The sequence below is a fragment of the Sander vitreus genome, chromosome 8, assembly GCF_031162955.1.
Source record: "Sander vitreus isolate 19-12246 chromosome 8, sanVit1, whole genome shotgun sequence".
In the NCBI taxonomy this organism is placed as follows: Eukaryota; Metazoa; Chordata; class Actinopteri; order Perciformes; family Percidae; genus Sander; species Sander vitreus.
Genome location: NC_135862.1, coordinates 26,729,254 through 26,751,172, shown reverse-complemented (window position 1 = coordinate 26,751,172; position 21,919 = coordinate 26,729,254). Strand labels below are relative to the sequence as shown.

Below are 21,919 nucleotides of genomic sequence, written 5' to 3'. Positions count from 1 at the left end.
TATCAGGATCCTGTTTACGTAGCAATATGATATATATAATTTTTTTGCCATTAAAACAGTCACATCTAACTGAATTAAACTTAAATTAAAATTAAACTACAGTAAACCAATTTAAATTAAACCAATTTAAGCTGAAAAACCTATTGACTATTTGGCCTATGGCTTAATCTCCCCTGCTGCTTTCCATCCCCACGCTATTAAAACACTAATATATACATATCTAATAAATTGTTTTAAAAGATATAACTTGTCCGGTCAGCAAATGTTCCCTAACATTTCCATTACAACCAATCATTTTGTGATTGTGGGGAAAGTGACACCTTGGTTTCTCTTGTGGATGAGCATATGCAATTCACAGCAACAGTCTGCCATCAAAGTCAAGTTGAAATTAATGCAGAATATGTGTGGTGGACATATAAGTGACAAACAGTGTTCACTTATTCAAATCTGCTATATTGCAAGTGTCTATGTGTATGCAACAATTTGCAATGAAGACAAATGTATCTTAATTAACTTGAGTTTTTCTGTTTTTTTTTAGAAGTGAAAATTGAAGACAAGATCTGACAGGACTCTGGAGTACCCACCAGGACCACCACAACAGAACCTGAGATAGACACATTACTACATATATTTGCTTTTATCAAGCAAATCTTGACCATATAAGCTGCACTGCATAGCAAATTGGGTGAATTTGTTAGATGTTAACATCATTGTTCACTATTAACTTTAAAAGCCAGTGATAGGTACACAGTCTCTGTAACTAAGGACTTTGACACTAGTTGGTTAGCATAATTTGCAACTTTTTATGCTAATTAATTAATCATGCTGAACTAAAAGATAAAACGTGCGTGTTTATCTCAATCACTTATTTCTGAAGTTTAACAGCAGTCTAGCCAAACAAAACCCTTCTACTTGCTGTAAAATTAGCTTTTAGCCTAGTAAGCCAAATGGCTGACCCGTGGCAAAACACCACATACCACCAAGGAGGAGGTGACAGCTATGGGAGTTATGGAGAAGGTGGTGGCCATGATGGATATGGTTATCAGGCAGACTATCCTCTCCAAGAAGAGGATGCAGCAAGTGACGTGACCGAAGGACATGATGAAGAGGATCAAATGTACGAAGGAGAATATCAAGGGATACCACATCCTGACGAGGTGAAGGCTGCACAGAGAGCCGCACGGTGAGACACAGCATGTTTGTTGCTTTTATTCTTGTGTAAATGTGCCAGAAAATGTGCAACAGTATAGCTGCTGACATACTGATTCTAACCAGGGTTTGAATATAGTGTGTTCACTCTGGAAAAGTAAAAGTATTTCACAGTGCATTTGACAAAGGAAATAAAAAGTCCTACTCACAGCTGCAAACAGTATATTAAAAATGGTGCTCAGGCAGCTCTAAAAAAAGAAAAGAAAACCAAAACTAAGTATTAAATCTTTTGGAAAACATTTAGTTTTCGCTTTGTGACATCCTAAAGTCTGGATATCCTATATTGTTTCTTTTGTCGTTAAATCCCATCAGACTGGGGCTGCCTCTAGCTCACCCAGTAAGAGCGTTCGCCCCATGTAGGCTGAATCCTTTGCAGCGGCGAATCCGACCTGCTGCCCCTTGCTGCGTGTCATCCCCCATCTCTCTCCCCCTTTCCAGTGTATCCACTGTCACGCTATAATAAAGGGAAAAGCCCCCCCAAAAAAATTGTAGTATGAAGAGCGACAACAGTAGCGAGTACTATAAAGACTGAAAATCTGCAAAAGGATGTTGGGGTGGTGGATGATCAAACACCACAAGGACTTTCAGCCAGCAGACCAGGGTTCGTGTCCTGTGTGTCACTTAAATGTAAATTTTGTAACCCTACCCACCAAGGCTGTAATCATCCCCCCCACTATTTAAATATGCTCATAATGTCCCCAAAATATATCAAAATATATATATATACTGTATATTTGTATATTATAATATATCATAGATATGATAACCATAACTTAGCGATTAGTATTCTAGTGGCCTACTGCAGTTTTAACCTTACGTGTGGTTTGTTCAAGTGCACGACTGCTATGGGTAAGTCAAAAACACTGTACAGTCTCTTTTCAGATATATTAAACTAGAATTTGTGTTATGTAGGCTATATCACGGTTGATTGTGGTCGTTTTGTAGTGTTATTAAAATGATAATTTTATGAATGGATTTTGTCTCGCAGTGTTAAGCTAAATTCTTGTCAAAAGGTTTGCAAGCTAACGTTAGTATACTTTCCGGGGGGGGCAATGTTCACTTCATGCTTATGGCCTTGCCACCCACGATCAGCCTTGCAGCAGCTGCATCAACCTCCTCTGCCTGCCTCTCTGTCTCTCTCCTCGTCCGCTCTTCAATCTGTATGAGCTCTCCATCCATATACTCCGTCTCAAATGAATACGGTCGGCCATCGAATTAATGACCTCATCCACATTGTCGAAATCATTTTAATATTGAGCCATGACACTGAAAAACTTTTAGATAACACAAACCTTTTCATAACTTACTCTGTACTCCAAAACAACAAACTCCCAGAACGTTGATTTCTGTTAATTACTGGGAAAAAAATGTGTAGTTTAATTACAGTTACCTATGAAATGTTCATGATTACATAGAGGGTTACATCTGAATATTTTCTATAAAAAGCTAGGCTATATGTTGAATAATGATATAATAATATGCATGTTTTTCATGTCTTCTTTTGCCATTTCCAACCACAGCCGTTTAGTAAAGTTTGATGCTATTCTACTATACAGCTAATGTTCTTCATGCTTGAATAAGGACATTGGTTTGTTTACTAGAAACTGGTAGCCTTGTGGTACATTCAAAGTTATTGTAAAATACCCTTTTTCCATCTGGTGGTTGTTTTTGTAGTTTAGCAGCAATTTACTGGTGAATTAAGTTATTGTTATAAGTTATTATTACATTCATAATAAATCATTTAATTTTGACCATATGGCCTTAACAATAAACGAAACCACAACTACTAGAGTAAACATACGTGAAACACACTAGTACAATGTGCCTGACATATGCTGTGCTGTTGGCTGTATTAATAGTCGTAAAAGAAACCCTGGACTTAGGGTTTACACCTTTCGTGCAGAAAAATAAAGGATGCCAAAGATATTTTTCTTAAAACAACATTGATTTCATGGCCGGTTGGCTCAGTTGGTAGAGCAGATGCACATGTATAGAGATGTATGCCTCGACGCAGAAGGTCCAGGGTTCAAGTCTGACTTGGACGATTTTCCTGCATGTCTTCCCCCTATCTCTCCCCTTTCGTATCTGGCTGTCCTTTCCATTAAAGGCTGAAATGCCCAAAAAACAACAACATTGATTTCATACGGTCTTGTGGCTTCTACAGGAACAGAAAACAAAACGGCACACACAATTTTATTTTGAAATACAGGACAGTTTTCTATTTTAAGGGACCGATGACAGCCCTACCTGGACAACAATTTTATTCCATCATGAAGGAGAAAGTTCGTCCACGAACTTCAAGCAACAGAGACTATTTCTGGTCCCTGTTTAGTCACTTCCTCGTCGTTCCTAGTCATTTCCCAAACTGAATAAATACCACATATATAAACACAAAAGTGCTTTGCTAGCTAAATCATTTTGTAACAACCATATCTGCAGAAAAAATCTTTTTTTTTAATAGATGGACTTAGCTACTTTACGTCTGCGAACTTCAAACAACAGAGACAATTTCCTGTCCCTGTTTAACGTTTTTCAGCCAGTCAATTAAGCTAATGTTAGCTTAAGAAATCGTGGGATTTCCCAGACTGAATAAATACCACACATAAACACAAACTGCTTTGCTAGCTCAATCTTGTTATAACTAAGATGCTGAAAAAAACAAAAACATGTTTCTATCAATTTAGCTCCTGTAGGCTACATCTGCGAAATTGCCATGTAGCAGCAATTTTTTGCATAGCGCTGAGTCACTGGCACAGCTTATGTGATCCAAACATTTCCAGTAGCGTGATATAACAAATATATTCCTTTAACCCAATGAATCACTTTATATAAATACTGCGGAAAGCTTCTGTGTCTTCCACTGTGGGTCCTGATTTATTTTTATTGAATAGAAATGTTTCAAAAAGTTTTTGATTCATCTCTGTAATGTTAACCAGCTGTTAGCCCTTTAACTAACAACTCACTAGCTACTAGCATGATCAATCTAGACCAGTGGTTCCCAACCTGGGGTCCGGGGACCCCTCAGGGGGGCGGCAAAGATCACAGGGGGTGCGCAAGTCTTTATCTGATTTGAGGTTGAGGTAAAAAAAAAAATATTTGCACATGTTAAACAAATTATGATAATACACTAGAATATATAATGTATACAAAAGTCTGTATAAAAACTACATATTTTGTTCTCGCTTAAAATTGTAGGCAGCCTACTTAGTAGGCCAAACCTCCGGGACCTCTTAACCTGTGGCCCTTGCTGTCATCAGGTCAGCTGCTTGCTGCTATCATCCTCGTTTTTCCTGCCGCCACAGCGTCACTATTTTATGAATGAAACATGGCGGAGAAACGTAAAAGTGCTGATAACTCCTCTGTATCAAAAAAGAAAGTAAGGCTCTATCTCGAGAGTTACCTCAACTTCGGTTTCGGAGGGGGGCTCAGCTTTTCTTAGACATAAGTAGGGGGGCGCCAAGGAAAAAAGGTTGGGTCTAGTTGGGTCTGATCTAGACTCTACCACTAGCAAAATAACATGGTTGATGTCCTGTTATCACATACATTTGTGCCATATATTGGTGTCGTTTACCCATCCTGCAATGGCGTACTGATAGGCATCTGTACTCTTGAAAGCCAGGCTATCTCTGCTGTACGGGGATTGCTATTGCTCAATAGTGGACTGATTTCAAAGATTTCTGTTCACTTCAGTATATTAGAGAAAAAAATGCAATACATAATTTAAAAACAAAAATGGTAGTTTGGTGGAACAAGGACTGGTAGAGTGGGAGTGAAATTTCCATGTGGGTCATTAAAGTCAGGGTTGGTAAGGTTGAGAAGCTAGTGAGATTTGAAAGTAGCATCTACTCTACGTTAGGCCGGCACATACGGGTACTTCACTAAACCTCAAGGCTAAGTGTCATCTGTAATTAATCAACCTGTTATTAATAACCAACTGTTTGATCTATAGGCTGAGATTTAGTTGGAGACGACAGTCCGATGCTACATATGACTGTGAATATTCATGTATCTTATGAGCCTCATATATCAGTGTGGAAGTCATTTTGAAGGACTGAATGTGGTTCTCAAAATTATTGATAAAAGGATTTGATAGAGCAGCTGTTGACCCAAAAAGAAGTGTGCAAAACTGCAGGGACCAAGTTGGTTGAGCTCATCCAGGTTGAATGTATAACCTGTTAGTAGCTGGTACAGCCATAAGGCTCACCATCTTACCTTGCAGATCTCTTGGTAAGTTTCCTGAGCGAAATTCCACTCTTACAGTATCATGTGTCGATTTTTGATAAATCAAGAATTTATTAATAATTGCAGTGCAAGAAATCTTCATCTCCTCAAGAACTTTACACTTAAATTGCACTTCTTTGGGTTCTGAGCAAAGCACCTGTCATGACATAGTTGCGTCACACGCCCAAGTCGTGGCTACTCACCATTAGGCAAGGTAGCCAACTGCCTTGGGACCCGAAGTAAATAGGCCCCAAACAGCTATAGATGTATTATGTTTAGATAAAGATATAAACAAATATTGAATATGTTACTATTCCAACTCATTGTACCCAGTAATAAGTTATAGAAGGTCCCCAAATCATTTAGAAAAAATACTTACTATGTACTTTTACTTCAGAAGAAACCATTGTACTATTACATTTACCTGACAGAAAGGTTACTGGCTACGTGGCAGATTGAGATTTTACTAATATAATACAATAATTCATATATGATGAATAGATATGCATTTATATTCATTCAACTATCTAGCATTGTATTAAAGTTGAAAAATCCACCTTAAACATATGTCAAGGAAATTTAGGTACATTGTGCTGATAATGCCTCTCTTTCTCGCTGCACTTTAAAGTATACTATGAGGAGCTATTCAATGTTTTTAATTTAATCGTGGGTTAGCCCAGTTTTGTTAACTGTGGTCAAAACAATCATGCTAAAAAATAACTTTATGAGCGTGTTAAACAATGTTGTAACCTTATAACGTTACCCACCAAGTATTAACATGAGCTACTTGACAATGTAGCACATTGTAGTAACACATTTATTAAGCTGGATAAATCAGTATTGGAATATCATATCAATAAATTAGGTATCTGCTGTATTGCAAAGTGGCATATAATCATGGGAAAAAAATATGCTGTGGCAGAAAGAAATCTGTAGCCTATTACTGTTACTGGGTAGAACTTTTTGACATTGTATGATTTAAAATTACTCTCAAACAAATTTTCTGGTGTTTCGTAACTAGAGGGGTCAAAGGTTATATGACTCAATTGACAGGCATCTAAATGAAACGTCTTGCGTCATTAAATGTGAGTACACAATGAAATGTATAACCTAGGTATAGTCGTTTTTAGACATTTTAATGCAGAAATATTACATATTATACCTTTAAATTACAGGTGGGCTGCAGTCACAGGAGGCAAGCATAGACTGTAGGCTTCATTTAGCCTGCCACGTCTTTGCCCATTTTGGATTAGCCAATGTCAGTCACTGCCAAAATGGCACCAGGAGCCGTTCACTTTGAGCTTCATTTTGAATCCTCAGAAACCTATGGGTGACAACATGGAGACTATGTCAATATTTTATACAGTGTATGGTATTTTAGTAGTGTTGTTGATGGATGAGGTCCAAATCTTGACATTTTAGTGCAAAGTATTTGAATCTTTTATTGAATTTAGTAGGTCAGTTTGTGTACTAAGTAGCCTGGGATGTTGTTGCTCATTTTGAGTAAAGTTATAGTTGACCTCTTTTATAGGCCTTGCTATTAAGTTTGTGGTTTATATTGAAAGGATTTTTTTTTCTTCTTTTTTTTCTATTTAACAGACAATAGTGCAAGTGTCAAAGGCAGACAAAATCATCTTGCTTGGGACTGAGGTAGCATTTTGCCCACTGGCAACTTTGGTATACTATTTTCATAATAAGATAAATATTCATATATTTTTTTTAAATAATAAAAAAGAAATATTTCAAACATGTCTGTATTACGCTGTACACTGAACAAACACTTTAAAGCATCTGGTATACTATGAAATTTCTGGTTTGCGTTTTCCTCATCCTTGTGATTGGCACATCTGAGGGATGCCGTTGAATGTGAGCCAGCATGTTCGACGTGTTTTCATTCACCTACCCTACAGTGGTGGAGCAATGTCAATACACCGTCCCTGTTTATACACAACTCTCTCCATTGCTGGTGTAGCTGACTGAGAACTTCCAGCTCTTCCAGCTCTTCCAGCTCCTGCGTTTCATTTGCGCTCGCCATAGTGTGACTGACTTGCACACCAATCAACTTGTGCTAACCTCAGCAAATGTTGCTAACAGCTTAAACTTTCCAGGTGGAACTTACCCTTGTGAACTTTGGTCCTGCATTATGTGCATCAGTCTAAATACTGTGTATTCTGTGACTCCTGTACCGTGACGGTTCGGCAGAAATTTAAGAACCATTACAGCGTAATTAAAGATATAGACACACTAGACTTTTCTTTTTTATAAAAAATGATTCAAATAAGAATATGTTGACATCAGACAGAGGTGTTCCTGGGATATATCAGAATGGTTAGGTAAATAAGGGAGGGAGAAGGTTTTGGAGGAGTAGGGGGTGAGGGGTTAGGCCCAGTTCAGACCTAAGATGCGCGACAAGGCGAAATCGTTTTAGAACGTAGCAGGGAAAGGTTGCAGCGGTTTGAACTGGCCCATCTCAGCTCAACTCTAGCCAGCTGATGGTGTCGCGACTGCGACTCAGCCTGTCAAGTCGCCCGTGGCTGGTTTTTAGAACGTATAAAAATAAAATGATCCATAATCCATTTTATTTCTATGTTACGAACTGACAGAGTTTTACATGGAGGCCTAACGAGCGCCAACGAGCTAGAAAATGACTGAAGAGAGGGAGCGCCTAGAACAAAGCTGTGAATCGTATAAATACAACGGTAGCTGTGGCTTTTTGGAGATGGGTGGGAGACAGGCAGGAGTTGCATTAAGGGTTTGCATCTCGGTGTGAACCTGTTTTTCTCCGGGCTGCATGTGCAACACATTGAGGCTAGCTGGGACCTGGATGGCACTTGATTTGTATTCAGGCACTTTGATTCCACTGTTCTTCAAGGCCTCACACAATTCACAGTTCCGCTTTTTTTCAATTAGGTACAACTTTGTGGTGTTTGCTACCTTGTCAACTAATTTCCCATTCTCATATTTGTACTCTTCAACTATTGCTTGAGACATGTTAAACTGTCCCGTTAATGCCTTGACCTTTTTACTTAGATCTTGGGTCACAAACTGGCACTTGTGCAATGATTCCAATCTGTCTGGAGGCAGCAGCTTTGACATACTCTGCTTCAGCTCCTCATACCTCTTCTCCCTTTCACTTATTATGCGATCCTTCATCTCCAGTTTCTTGCGCTTGGTGTGCCTTTTAACTCAAGATTCTTCTCATGCATCTTGGAAATAGCAAGTGGCTTGTCCATGCTTACTTTGATGCATATATTTGGTGAATTGATGTCTAGGTCTGTGACTACCTGTACCAGTTGTTTCTCAAGATCAGAATACATCTTTTCCATGATACATAACTTTTCTTTTTGGGTACCTTCCCGCCTGAGGATTAGGCTTTTCTCACCCTGAAGTTTGTTTTTTTCCTTCTGAAGATGCCTTATCTCTTCCTCGAGTTTACTTTTCTCGTTTTGAATGTCAGTATTCTCTATATGAAGTTTGCTTTTCTCCTCCTGGAGTTGGTTTTTCTCCACCTGAAGTTTGCCTTTCACCTTCTGAAGTTTGCAAATCTGTTGCTGATGTTTCTCCACTTCCAGTTCGAGGAAATGGATTGTCTGCGATATTTCTGTATTCCAGGGTGTATTCCAGGTTTTTGTTTTGCCGTCTCAACTGAAAGCAATGATGTTTGTATGACAACTGCTTAATCAGGAAGTCTTTTTCTTTGGTCACCTGGATCAGTTACTCCTCCCGTTCAAGGAAAAGTTTCTGCTTTTCCTTCCAGGTTTTAGGTTTTCTACCTGACAAAGAACGTTGCAGATTCAGAATATAATCTCACACAAAAATATCACATTGAAAATGTGGAGTTATCAGACATTAGCGTCATGGACTCATGGCAGTGCGCTACCCACCTGGGCCGTTAATCAACCACCAGAATCGGACTGTTTGTGTGTGTGTTTGCAGAGAGAGAGAGAGAGAGAGAGAGAGAGAGAGAAAGAGAGAGAGAGAGAGGGAGGCAATGTTGTCTTGGGTCGAATGATCGTTAACAACTTTAACACTTCAGCAGAGGTGTTAATTTCCATTCAGGTCCCGGCGGGAGGTGTGCTAACGGGGCTTGCAGCAGGTGAATCGGTCGTGCCATTAACGTGATCGCTACACAATTTCTTAGTAAAACCAAAATAAATTAAACGGCCTTGTTTTCTTTTTGCCATGGCTATATGATGCTAACTGCAGAATGGATTTCAAGGACTTTGTGCGCTGATTAATGGCCTCCAACGTTTATATTTTCTCTACGAATCTTTGAGTTAACATGTACTAAACATGAGTTGAATTTGCACCGCAACGCCTTGATGCTCATGACAAGAATAGCATGTATAGTTATCTTTATTGAAGTGAATTAGGTTTAAATCGCTGTCATGCATGAATGAATCTTTTTGCAATTTTACACATAATGATCCACGATGATCACATTACAAAAAACTGAAATTGCACGTCAAAATGACAAACTGTCAATATTTTTAGAGACCCACCTAAATTTCACAAATTGAGGAGCCCATGTCTTATTAAGGGGAACCGAGCTCCCCCTAGTTCCCCCGTTGTTCGCACCCTGGTTAACGGGGTATTTTGGCGACGGTAATGTTATTAGTGTTGTAAGTTAGCAGTAGACTTAATTAACCCGACACAGGGTGAGTTTGATGAAAAATGTGTGTGCTGTGTCTGCGCGGTTCAGGCATTTTCTGGCATTGCACAGCACTGTGAAGGAATAATCTCCGAGATTACGCTATGTTCTGCCTCTGTTTAGAAGTGAATGTAGTTTATAGCTCACAGCAACTTAATACTATATAGTGTCTGGCTTTTGTTTGATATTTAGTGTTAGCAAATGGCTTTTATTGAGCCAACCTTATTCCACACAACAGCCACGATGTTCTTTTCAGCTATCCGCTCGTGCTCCAGGAAAGTGAAGAAAAGGCAGTAACACAGCGTTCTGCATGTGGCGTCTGCGTGTGACGTGCAGGTTACCTTTCCCCCAAACACGGACACATATACAGGTGCTGGTCATATAATTAGAATATCATGGAAAAGTTGATTTATTTCAGTAATTCCATTCAAAAAGTGAAACTTGTATAATGATACATTCATTCCACACAGACTGATATATTTTAAGTGTTTATTTCTTTTAATTTTGATGATTATAACTGACAACTAATGAAAACCCCAAATTCAGTATCTCAGAAAATTAGAATATTGTGACAAGGTTCAATACTGAAGACACCTGGTGCCACACTCTAATCAGCTAATTAACTCAAAACACCTGCAAAGGCCTTTAAATGGTCTCTCAGTCTAGTTCTGTAGGCTACACAATCATGGGGAAGACTGCTGACTTAACAGCTGTCCAAAAGACGACCATTGACACCTTGCACAAGGAGGGCAAGACACAAAAGGTAATTGCTAAAGAGGCTGGCTATTCACAGAGCTCTGTGTCCAAGCTCATTAATAGAGAGGCCAAGGGAAGGAAAAGATGTGGTAGAAAAAAGTGTACAAGCAATAGGGATAACCGCACCCTGGAGAGGATTGTGAAACAAAACCCATTCAAAAATGTGGGGGAGATTCACAAAGAGTGGACTGCAGCTGGAGTCAGTGCTTCAAGAACCACCACGCACAGACGTATGCAAGACATGAGTTTCAGCTGTCGCATTCCTTGTGTCAAGCCACTCCTGAACAAGACACAGCGTCAGAAGCGTCTCACCTGTGCTAAAGACAAACAGGACTGGACTGCTGCTGAGTGGTCCAAAGTTATGTTCTCTGATGAAAGTAAATTTTGCATTTCCTTTGGAAATCAAGGTCCCAGAGTCTGGAGGAAGAGAGGAGAGGCACAGAATCCACGTTGCTTGAAGTCCAGTGTAAAGTTTCCACAGTCAGTGATGGTTTGGGGTGCCATGTCATCTGCTGGTGTTGGTCCACTGTGTTTTCTGAGGTCCAGGGTCAACGCAGCCGTCTACCAGGAAGCTTTAGAGCACTTCATGCTTCCTGCTGCTGACCAACTTCATGGAGATGCAGATTTCATTTTCCAACAGGACTTGGCACCTGCGTACAGTGCCAAAGCTACCAGTACCTGGTTTAAGGATCATGGTATCCCTGTTCTTAATTGGCCAGCAAACTTGCCTGACCTTAACCCTATAGAAAATCTATGGGGTATTGTGAAGAGGATGATGCGATGCGCCAGACCCAACAATGCAGAAGAGCTGAAGGCCACTATCAGAGCAACCTGGGCTCTCATAACACCTGAGCAGTGCCACAGACTGATCGACTCCATGCCACGCCGCATTGCTGCAGTAATTCAGGCAAAAGGAGCCCCAACTAAGTATTGAGTGTTGTACATTCTCATACTTTTCATGTTCATACTTTTCAGTTGGCCAACATTTCTAAAAATCCTTTTTTGTATTGATCTTAAGTAATATTCTAATTTTCGGAGATACTAAATTTGGGATTTTCATTAGTTGTCAGTTATAATCATCACAATTAAAAGAAATTAACATTTGAAATATATCACTCTGTGTGTGATGTATATAAGAGAATATAATATACAAATTTCACTTTTTGAGTGGAATTACTGACATAAATCAACTTTTTCATGATATTCTAATTATATGACCAGCACCTATACATACATACATACATACAGATACATCTCACTTTATTAGATAGATGCTCATAATGGTTACGTATTTGCAATGCAGGTATCTATAAAAATCAGATTTTTCAAGGCCATATTCTTTCATCAGGCTTTCAAAGTCTTTTAGTTGTACCTTTACTATAAGAGAGTAAAATGTTATTGCTTTTGAGATCCTAGATTTAAATCCATAATCCATTTTGTTAGACTGGAAACCAGGGTCATAGGGTCACCAATGAATTATTTGCTGTCCAGTTTATACTCCTCTTTCAACATATTCCAATTTTTTTTTTTGTCTTTAATCCATGGATTTTGCATCTCATCATTAAGTCTTCCCAACCTTGTGTAGGCCAGTACTTTGTGGATTGGAGGATCATTTATAATAGAGAGTTCAACATCTTTCCACCTAGCTTGAAATGTTGGGTTTGTAAAAATTTAGATGTGACCGTGACCGTTGACCGGTTCTGGTCTGGCCCAAAATGGCCAGATACTATCCGACTCCAATTTGTGGTCACTACACCATGTAAGTGTTCGTTAAATGATAGACCAGAATCAAATCAAGACACAGGATTCACTTAGATAAGTTATATCAAAGCTTTAGTGAATGATATAGCAAATAAATACATATGCATATGGATGCAGTTCTCCTTCAAGACCGTCTCCTTCGCCCTAACAACAGACAGAGTCTCCTCGGGAACTGGTGCCCGCTACTCAAAACCTCACACTTTTATGCATCTTCGCCAGTCCTCCTTGCCCATCCCTGGTCCTGCTGTTATCTTCTTGGACACTGTCCAGTCCTCTTGGTTCCTCATGCCATGTCACGCCATGCATGAAATACCCCCGGCTCCCTCCACTCCCAGGCCAAAACAGACAGTTTGTTAATATTTTGGGATACTTTAGGGTTTTAGTTATGTTTATCAAATGTACACACTGCTTCAAATGTTTTACGACATTAACACTATTTGAGACGTGTATTTTCTTTATTTTCTACAGACCCAGGAGCGGGTGAGAGTCGAGGTCACCTCATGATCTGTATCTGACCTTTCAATTATTGCAACACACATCTTACACACTGCTCTATTGTTTGTCTGTTCCTCTCGGCCTGAGAGTTATCTTATTAAGCTTAATCAATTTCCCAGTGTTCGGTACTCCCTTAGATTTTATCTGACCAGATGTGGTTTTCTCACAGACAGTCAGGAAGAGCAGACAACAATGGCCAGTTATGATTTTAAAGCCTCTACATATAATTGACAAAATATATCTTACAGGTTACATATATTAATTAAGGCTCTAATCTGGGCTGCATAGAAATAATCTTTAAAATTGGTTAATGCCATTCCTCCTTGTTGCTTCAAGAGTTGTAGGGTTTTAAATTTAACCCTAGGCTTCTTTCTTTGCCAAATAAACCCTGAAAGTATCTTATTCAATTCAGAGAGTTGTTTAGGGGGAATCTCTACAGGAATTGCTTGGAATAAAGAGAGATACCTTGGAAATATTCATCTTTTCAGAGTCAATTCTTTGATTGAGGCCAAGGAAAGAGATGGAATTCCATCTTTGTATGTCATCTTTAATTTTTGTTAAAAGAGGGCCATAATTCACCTCTGCCAGCATAGAGATCTTTTTTGGCGAGTATATTCCTAAATATTTCAAAAAGGTTTGATCCCAATTGAGATGAAATAGTATTTAACTTGTATCCTGCATATCTACCAAATGTTTCTAGAAGGTTCATTAAATTGAGAAAATGAGTCAAGGGGTTCACCTAAAGAGATAAGAATATCATCTGCATATAATCCCAGTTTATGATCCTGTCCATTTATGTGAATGCCCTTAATGCTTTCAGTCTGCCATACCCACTGTGCGAGAGGCTCTATATATAGCGCAAAGACTAATGGTAAGATTGGGCATCCCTGTCTCGGGTAGCTTTAATATAATATTTTCTGTGATGTACCATCCATCCATCCATCTTCATCCGCTTATCCAGGGTCGGGTCGCGGGGGTAGCAGCTCCAGCAGGGGACCCCAAACTTCCCTTTCCCGGGCCACATTAACCAGCTCCGACTGGGGGATCCCGAGGCGTTCCCAGGCCAGGTTAGAGATATAATCCCTCCACCTAGTCCTGGGTCTCCCCCGAGGCCTCCTCCCAGCTGGACGTGCCTGGAACACCTCCCTAGGGAGGCGCCCAGGGGGCATCCTTACTAGATGCCCGAACCACCTCAACTGTCTCCTTTCGACGCAAAGGAGCAGCGGCTCTACTCCGAGCTCCTCACGGATAACTGAGCTTCTCACCCTATCTCTAAGGGAGACGCCAGCTACCCTCCTGAGGAAACCCATTTCGGCCGCTTGTACCCTGGATCTTGTTCTTTCGGTCATGACCCAGCCTTTATGACCATAGGTGAGGGTAGGAACAAAAACTGACCAGTAGATTGAGAGCTTTGCCTTCTGGCTCAGCTCTCTTTTCGTCACAACGGTGAGATAAATTGAATGTAATACCGCACCTGCTGTGCCGATTCTCCAACCAATCTCCCGCTCCATTGTCCCCTCACTCGCGAACAAGACCCCAAGGTACTTGAACTCCTTCACTTGGGGGTAAGGACTCATTCCCTACCTGGAGAAGGCACTCCATCGGTTTCCTGCTGAGAACCATGGCCTCCTATTTAGAGGTGCTGATCCTCATCCCAGCCGCTTCACACTCGGCTGCGAACCGATCCAGTGAGTGCTGAAGGTCACAGGCCGATGATGCCATCAGGACCACATCATCTGCAAAAAGCAGCGACGAGATCCCCAGCCCACCGAACTGCAACCCCTCTCCACCCCGACTACACCTCGATATCCTGTCCATAAATACTACAAACAGGATTGGTGACAAAGCGCAGCCCTGGCGGAGGCCAACTCTCACCTGAAACGAGTCCGACTTACTGCCGAGAACCCGGACACAGCTCTCGCTTTGGTCGTACAGAGATTGGATGGCCCTGAGAAGGGACCCCCTCACCCGTACTCCCACAGTATCTCCCGGGGCACCCGGTCATACGCCTTCTCCAGATCCACAAAACACATGTAGACTGGTTGGGCATACTCCCAGGCTCCCTCCAGGATCCTTGCGAGAGTAAAGATCTGGTCCGTTGTTCCACGACCAGGACGGAATCCGCATTGTTCCTCTTCAACCTGAGATTCGACTATCGACCGAACCCTCCTTTCCAGCATCTTGGAGTAGATTTTACCGGGGAGGCTGAGAAGTGTGATACCCCTGTAATTGGCACACACCCTCTGGTCCCCCTTTTTAAAAAGGGGAACCACCACCCCGGTCTGCCACTCCTTAGGCACCGTCCCAGACTTCCACGCAATGTTGAAGAGGCGTGTCAACCAAGACAACCGCTCCACACCCAGAGCTTTAAGCATTTCTGGACGGATCTCATCAATTCCTGGGGCTTTGCCACTGTGGAGTTGTTTAACTACCTCAGCAACCTCCACCAGGGAAATTGATGCCAATCCCCCCCTCATCCTCCAGCTCTGCCTCTACCATAGAGGGCGTATTAGTCGGATTTAGGAGTTCCTCAAAGTGCTCCTTCCACCGCCCTATTACCTCCTCAGTTGAGGTCAACAGCGTCCCATCCTTACTGTACACAGCTTGGATGGTTCTCCGCTTCCCCCCTCCTGAGGTGGCGAACGGTTTTCCAGAAGTACCTTGGTGCCGACCGAAAGTCCTTCTCCATGTCTTCTCCAAACTTCTCCCACACACGCTGCTTTGCCTCTTTCACGGCAGAGGCTGCAGCCCTTCGGGCCCTTCGGTACCTTGCAACTGCCTCCGGAGTCGTCTGGGATAACATATCGCGGAAAGACTCTCTTCAGTCGGACGGCTTCCCTGACCACCGGTGTCCACCACGGTGTTCGTGGGTTACCGCCCCTTGAGGCACCTAAGACCCTAAGACCACAGCTCCTCACCGCAGCTTCAGCAATGGAAACTTTGAACATTGTCCACTCGGGTTCAATGCCCCCCAGCCTCCACAGGGATGCACGAAAAGCTCCGCCGGAGGTGTGAGTTGAAAGTCTGTCGGACAGGGGCCTCCTCCAGACGTTCCCAATTTACCCGCACTACCCGTTTGGGCTTACCAGGTCTGTCCAGAGTCTTCCCCCACCCCCTGACCCAACTCACCACCAGATGGTGATCGGTTGACAGCTCCGCCCCTCTCTTCACCCGAGTGTCCAAAACATACGGTCTCAGATCAGATGAAACAATTATAAAATCGATCATTGACCTTTGGCCTAGGGTGCTCTGGTACCAAGTACACTTATGAGCATCCCTATGTTCGAACATGGTGTTCGTTATAGACAATCCATGACTAGCACAGAAGTCCAACAACAAACAACCACTCTGGTTTAGATCAGGAGGCCGTTCCTCCCAATCACGCCTCTCCATGTGTCTCCATCATTACCCACGTGCGGCGTTGAAGTCCCCCAGCAGAACTATGGAGTCCCCGACTGGAGCCCCATGCAGGACTCCACTCAAGGTCTCCAAGAAGGCTGAATACTCCGAACTCTTGTTCGGGTGCATATGCACAAACAACAGTCAGAGTTTTCCCCCCACAACCCGCAGGCGTAGGGAGGCGACCCTCTCGTCCACCGGGTTAAACTCCAACATACGGCGCTCAGCCGGGGGCTTGTGAGTATCCCCACACCCGCCCGGCGCCTCACACCCTGGGCAACTCCGGAGAAGAAAAAGAGTCCAACCCCTATCCAGGAGTATGGTTCCAGAACCAAGACTGTGCGTAGAGGTAAGCCCCACCAGATCTAACCGGTAGCGCTCCACCTCCCGCACAAGTTCCGGCTCCTTCCCCCACAGAGAGGTGACATTCCACGTCCCCAGAGCCAGCCTCTGCTGCCCGGGTCTGGTCCGTCGAGGCCCCTGACCTTCACTGCCACCCATGTGGCAGTGCACCCGACCCCAGCGGTTCCTCCCACAGGTGGTGGGCCCATGGGATGGAGAGATGTCCGCCACGTAGCTTTTTCGGGCTGTGCCTGGCCGGGCTCCGTGGCAAACCCGGCCACCAGACGCTCGCTGACGAGCCCTCCATCTGGGCCTGGCTCCAGACGGGGGCCCCGGGCTTCCTCCGGGCAGGGTCACTTCATCCCTTCCTTGATGTTTCATAGGATTTTTGAACCATTCTTTGTCTGGCCCCTCACCTGAGACCACTTTGCCTTGGGAGACCCTACCAGGAGCACAAAGCTCCAGACAACACAGCCCTCAGGTTCATAGGGACACACAAACCTCTCCACCACGATAAGGTGATGGTTCCCGGAGAAGGTGTGATGTACCCATTTATTTTAATCAGAGACGTTTTTTTGTATAGTGTACAGATGCTCCTAACAGAGTCGTAATTTATACCACATCTTTCGTGGACTTTATATAGAAAAAGCCAGCTCACCAAATTAAATGCCTTCTCTGCGTCCAGACTAATTAAGAAGGCTTCAAGTTTGTTTTGTTCGATATGGTTTAGTATATGCTATGATCTTCTGATGTGGTCATGTTTGCCTTTGTGGGATAAATCCAGTCTGGTCGCTATGTATAAACCGGGGAATAATCTTTTGGCAAGGATAACTGTATATAATTTATATTCAACATTTAAGACCGAAATTGGTCTAAATGAGCCACATTCTAATTTATCTTTTCCGTCCTTGGGGATGACAGCGATCACTGCTTTACTCCATTACGGAGGCATTTTGGTACCCTGAAAAAGTAAATTGCAGATCTGGAGAAGGCTTGGCATTAGCTCAAGTCGAAACGCCGGGCCGGGTGACTTATTCGTTTTGAGCCTGGAAATGGCGCTGTTTAAATCTGTTTCAGTCATCGTAGCTGTTAATATTTGTTTTTGTTCCTCTGATAGAACAGGTAAATTAAGAGAATTAAGGAAGTCTCCAATTTTTTTGTTCACCTGCTGAACAAGGTTATGTATATAGGAACTTGTAGTACTTCTTAAGTGTTTTTTTTGTATTTTATCTCTATTATACTGTATGGTTTTTGAGTTTGGTCCCTTATTTTACATATTGTGTTGTCCGCTTGTTGTTTTTGTAGCTTCCTTGCCAAAAGTTAAGTTGATTTTGAGCCAGACTCGTTATATTTCTGTTTAGTAAATATTGTCTTTTTTTCAATTTCCTGTGAATACAATAACATTATTTAATTTCTGATTTTCTTTATTCTTATCAGATTTGTTTTTATTTTTCCCTTTTAAGTTGTGTCTTAAGATCTTTTAAATCTTTAAGATGTATTAATCGTAATTGTTTTTCTTTCTTGTCATTAGCACAAAATGATATTACTTTACCCCTAATAACGGTTTTCAGAGCATCCCACACCATAGTTGAATCAACTTCCCCCGTATCATTTTCCTTCTTTTTTTTTTTATACATTTTTATTTCTTTTGTAATTTGAGTCTTGAATTGTTGGTTGTTCAGGATACTTGTATTCAGCCTCCATAATGTTTTTCCTGGAATATCCCTAATATATATAATACAGGCAAGGGGTGCATAGTCAGATAAATCAATACAACCAATAAAACAGCTATGCATCCTGGGGCGATCTCTCTTTAGCACAAAAAAGTAATCTATCCTTGAGTAAACATTATGATCATTATAGATTATATAATCACGACCTGATGGGTAAAAATCTCTCCACAGGTCCAATATGCCCAAATCTGAAATCCATACGCGACTTTTGACGCAAATCCGCTGCAAAGTTTTATAAATGTGGACCCTGAGGGCTATTTCTCAAAACCTAGATAGCGGATTAAGCTGGGATTTCCCAGTTATCCTGGATGACTTAAGCCTTGACTCGATTTCACAAAAGCAGAAGCACCTAAGTTTCCATGGAGATTTATTCTGTGCAGCTTGCTTGCTCCTGATCAGGCTAACAGCCAGGATTTATTAATCCTGGAGCCTTTTCTGTTCACTCAGCAGTGCTATTACCCTATTGTTATCAGCCTGCATTAAAATACAACAGGTACATATTGCTGTTCAGTTAAATACTGTCATTATTTTAACATTGTGACCATTAATTTAAAAATTATTCATGCGACAGTCGTTGGTGCTGTTATATTGCCGTATATCGACTGCTGTTTATATTGTTAGAAGTTTGATGAATATATTATGGCAGTTGAGATGATTAGAGAAGGCAGATTACGTTTCAAATGTGTTTTAAATGAAGTCAGTGATGAAGGGCAGCATATAAAGAGCTTTACTACATGTGTGTTTCTATAGTGGTTCTAACAAAGGCTGACTGGTCAAAGACCAATAGATCTTTTTAGATGATTTATTTATTTTTCTATTCTTTAACAATAAAGGATCATGTATATTACTTTCCATGTGCATTTTATTTGTCATTCTTAGCACACAATTTGTGTTTTCTCCAGTAAACTGGGACTATAATTTGAGAGGATTATACAATTATAAAAACCTATCCTAACTGTACAATCCTCCCAAATTATAGTCTTAGTTCACTGGACCAGTAATACTGTACAGTACATTCATGAAACAACAGGGAGAGGACACCTCAATAGTTTTTGACCTTATATTTTTTGCTAGGGGGAAATAACAGATGAATACTCTGTTACAGTCATGTTTACAGTGTGCATTGAGTTTATCACTTGATTATCTTCATCTAGATTTTGGAGTCCAATTTTTCCAATCTTTTCTATGTCCATATATACAAGGAACCAAAGCATTAAGAGTGACTACAGTAGCCTGAAAATCCGCATAGGGAGGTTGGTTGGGGTGGTGGATGGGTCAAACAACACAGGACTTTCACCCAGGAGACCGGGGATCGTAAACCGCGTGTCACGTTTCCTAAACCCAACCGTCCCGTTCTTCTTTTACTAAACCTGTCGCTTTCTTCTTTTACTAAACCCAACCATCCCGTTCTTCTTTTACTAAACACAACTGTCCCGTTCTTCTTCTACTAAACCCAACCATGCCGTTGTTGTCCCGCGTCCCGTTACGGTTTTCCTAAACCCAACCGTCCCGTTCTTCTTTTCCTAAACCCAACCCGTCCCGCTGTATACAGCTATGCAATTGTTGGTATTATAAAAAATGTGCTCACCATTACGGAAAGAAAAAGTGCTGACCATCACAAAAAAAAGAGATAAACAGTTCAGAGTCGTGGTCACATGTCTATTTTTTTTGGCTACTTACACATTCAGTCGGTCCGCGATTGTTTGCAAATATGAACAGCACTGCATTCCCAAATTTCAAAAGGATCTTCATGTTTAAGGGTTTGAAGTCCCTTGATCTGACAACACCAGAAACAAACATATTTCAATTAAAGATACTCAGTGAAGACAGTGTAAAAGCAATCAAAGATTGTTTTCAGTGTTTCCATCTTTATGACTTATTATTCTTGTTTGTTTGTGTCCCAGGGCTAAAGCTCGAGCAGCCGGCAGTGCAGTCTCTGAACTAGAAGAGTTATCTGAACAATACGAAGATATCATGGAGGACTGTGGCCACGGGAAGTTCCAGTGGACGCTCTTTGTGGTGCTGGGCCTGGCTCTGATGGCTGATGGAGTCGAATGTTTTGTGGTAGCGTTCGTTCTACCATCTGCAGAAAAGGATCTGTGTCTCTCCAATGCAGAGAAAGGAATGTTAGGTAAGGGCTTTAATGATTTACTGTTGCTTACAGTGTGGTTTCTGTGTGAGAAGACACTTGGGTTTGTGCTGTAAAGAAGGATTTGTGTTTGCCCACTAGTGAAGTAGTGATGCATTCCTTTTCTCTAATTGGGCGGAAAATAAGTACAAAGCTGCCTCTATATTCCTCTAAGGGTATGAGCTATGCTGCGTTCTTCGGTAGCAAGCGGTTTCGTATACAGCCTAGCTTACCATTGATCGAAGAAACAAAGGCAAAGTTGAAATGATTGCAATTAAGTTGTAAGTAAGAAACAGAGCAGTAGAGTGGTGAGTATGGCATGTGTAGAAAAAGTTCCATTCCTGTTACCTCAATGTTTTTTTACTCAACCTTTATCAGCAATTTGCTTTCATTTTTTGTGCTGGCTATTATTTAAGACTTGGTCATTATTGAAGTTACAGCTCTACTTGAGAGTTTATGGCAGCGCTCTGATTTTGTTGCTCTTTTGTATATTTGTTGTAGGAAATACTCAACCTTTTTATAAATCTTTTTTTCATACCCTTCATTGCACTAATTTTTTTTTACATGGGGTGGCAAAAGGTCTTGGCATGGTGTCATGGGAAAACGGTACATGGGAATCCCCATATGTAAATGGATTTAACAAAACAAAAACTAAAATACTTTAAAACTATATATTGTCGAGCAAAACAGGTATGTCAATTCTCTCAAATCATCTGAGATCGGAGGCGAGATTCAACATGGTGGCGTCCTACTGCTAAAAAAACGCAGCAACATCCAAAGCTAAAAAAGTTTACTTTAAAGTATTATTAAGATGTTTCGATTCAGTTTGTACTTAAGTAAATCTGCCACAAACAACCTGGAATATAATAGTCTAACAGTGGAGGATTTGGCGGATCTCAACGCATTCATTGACCACTACTATCATTTGCAATCCAACATGGACATGGACTCAGTTAATCCCAACAAAAGAACACAGATGATTTACAAACTACTGATATCGAGGTATGCGTTCTGGCCAGCATCAACAAAAAACTGGACCTTTATGTCTCATTACACGAAGAAGTTAAAGACATACATGATAGCCTGGACTTTGCGCACCATAAAATTGTTACACTACACTACAATCAAATCAGGAATTACACACCACAAGTGATCAAATGCACAAATACATTTCTGGCAAAAGCCACCGCATGCATTTTATCTCCCTTACGGACTGTGGTAGTA

The 21,919-nt window shown here is 41.3% G+C and overlaps 1 protein-coding gene across 1 annotated transcript in view; it reads left to right on the top strand.

Annotated features, from left to right (window-relative positions):
* Positions 1-947: 947 nt before the first annotated feature.
* The window catches only part of LOC144522534 (synaptic vesicle glycoprotein 2B-like), a 78,036-nt gene continuing 57,064 nt past the window's right edge, over positions 948-21,919 (top strand). The window contains exons 1-2 of the mRNA XM_078257685.1: positions 948-1,183; positions 20,472-20,698. Of these exons, the coding sequence (XP_078113811.1) occupies positions 948-1,183; positions 20,472-20,698 (463 nt within the window). The remainder of the gene's footprint in view (positions 1,184-20,471; positions 20,699-21,919) is intronic.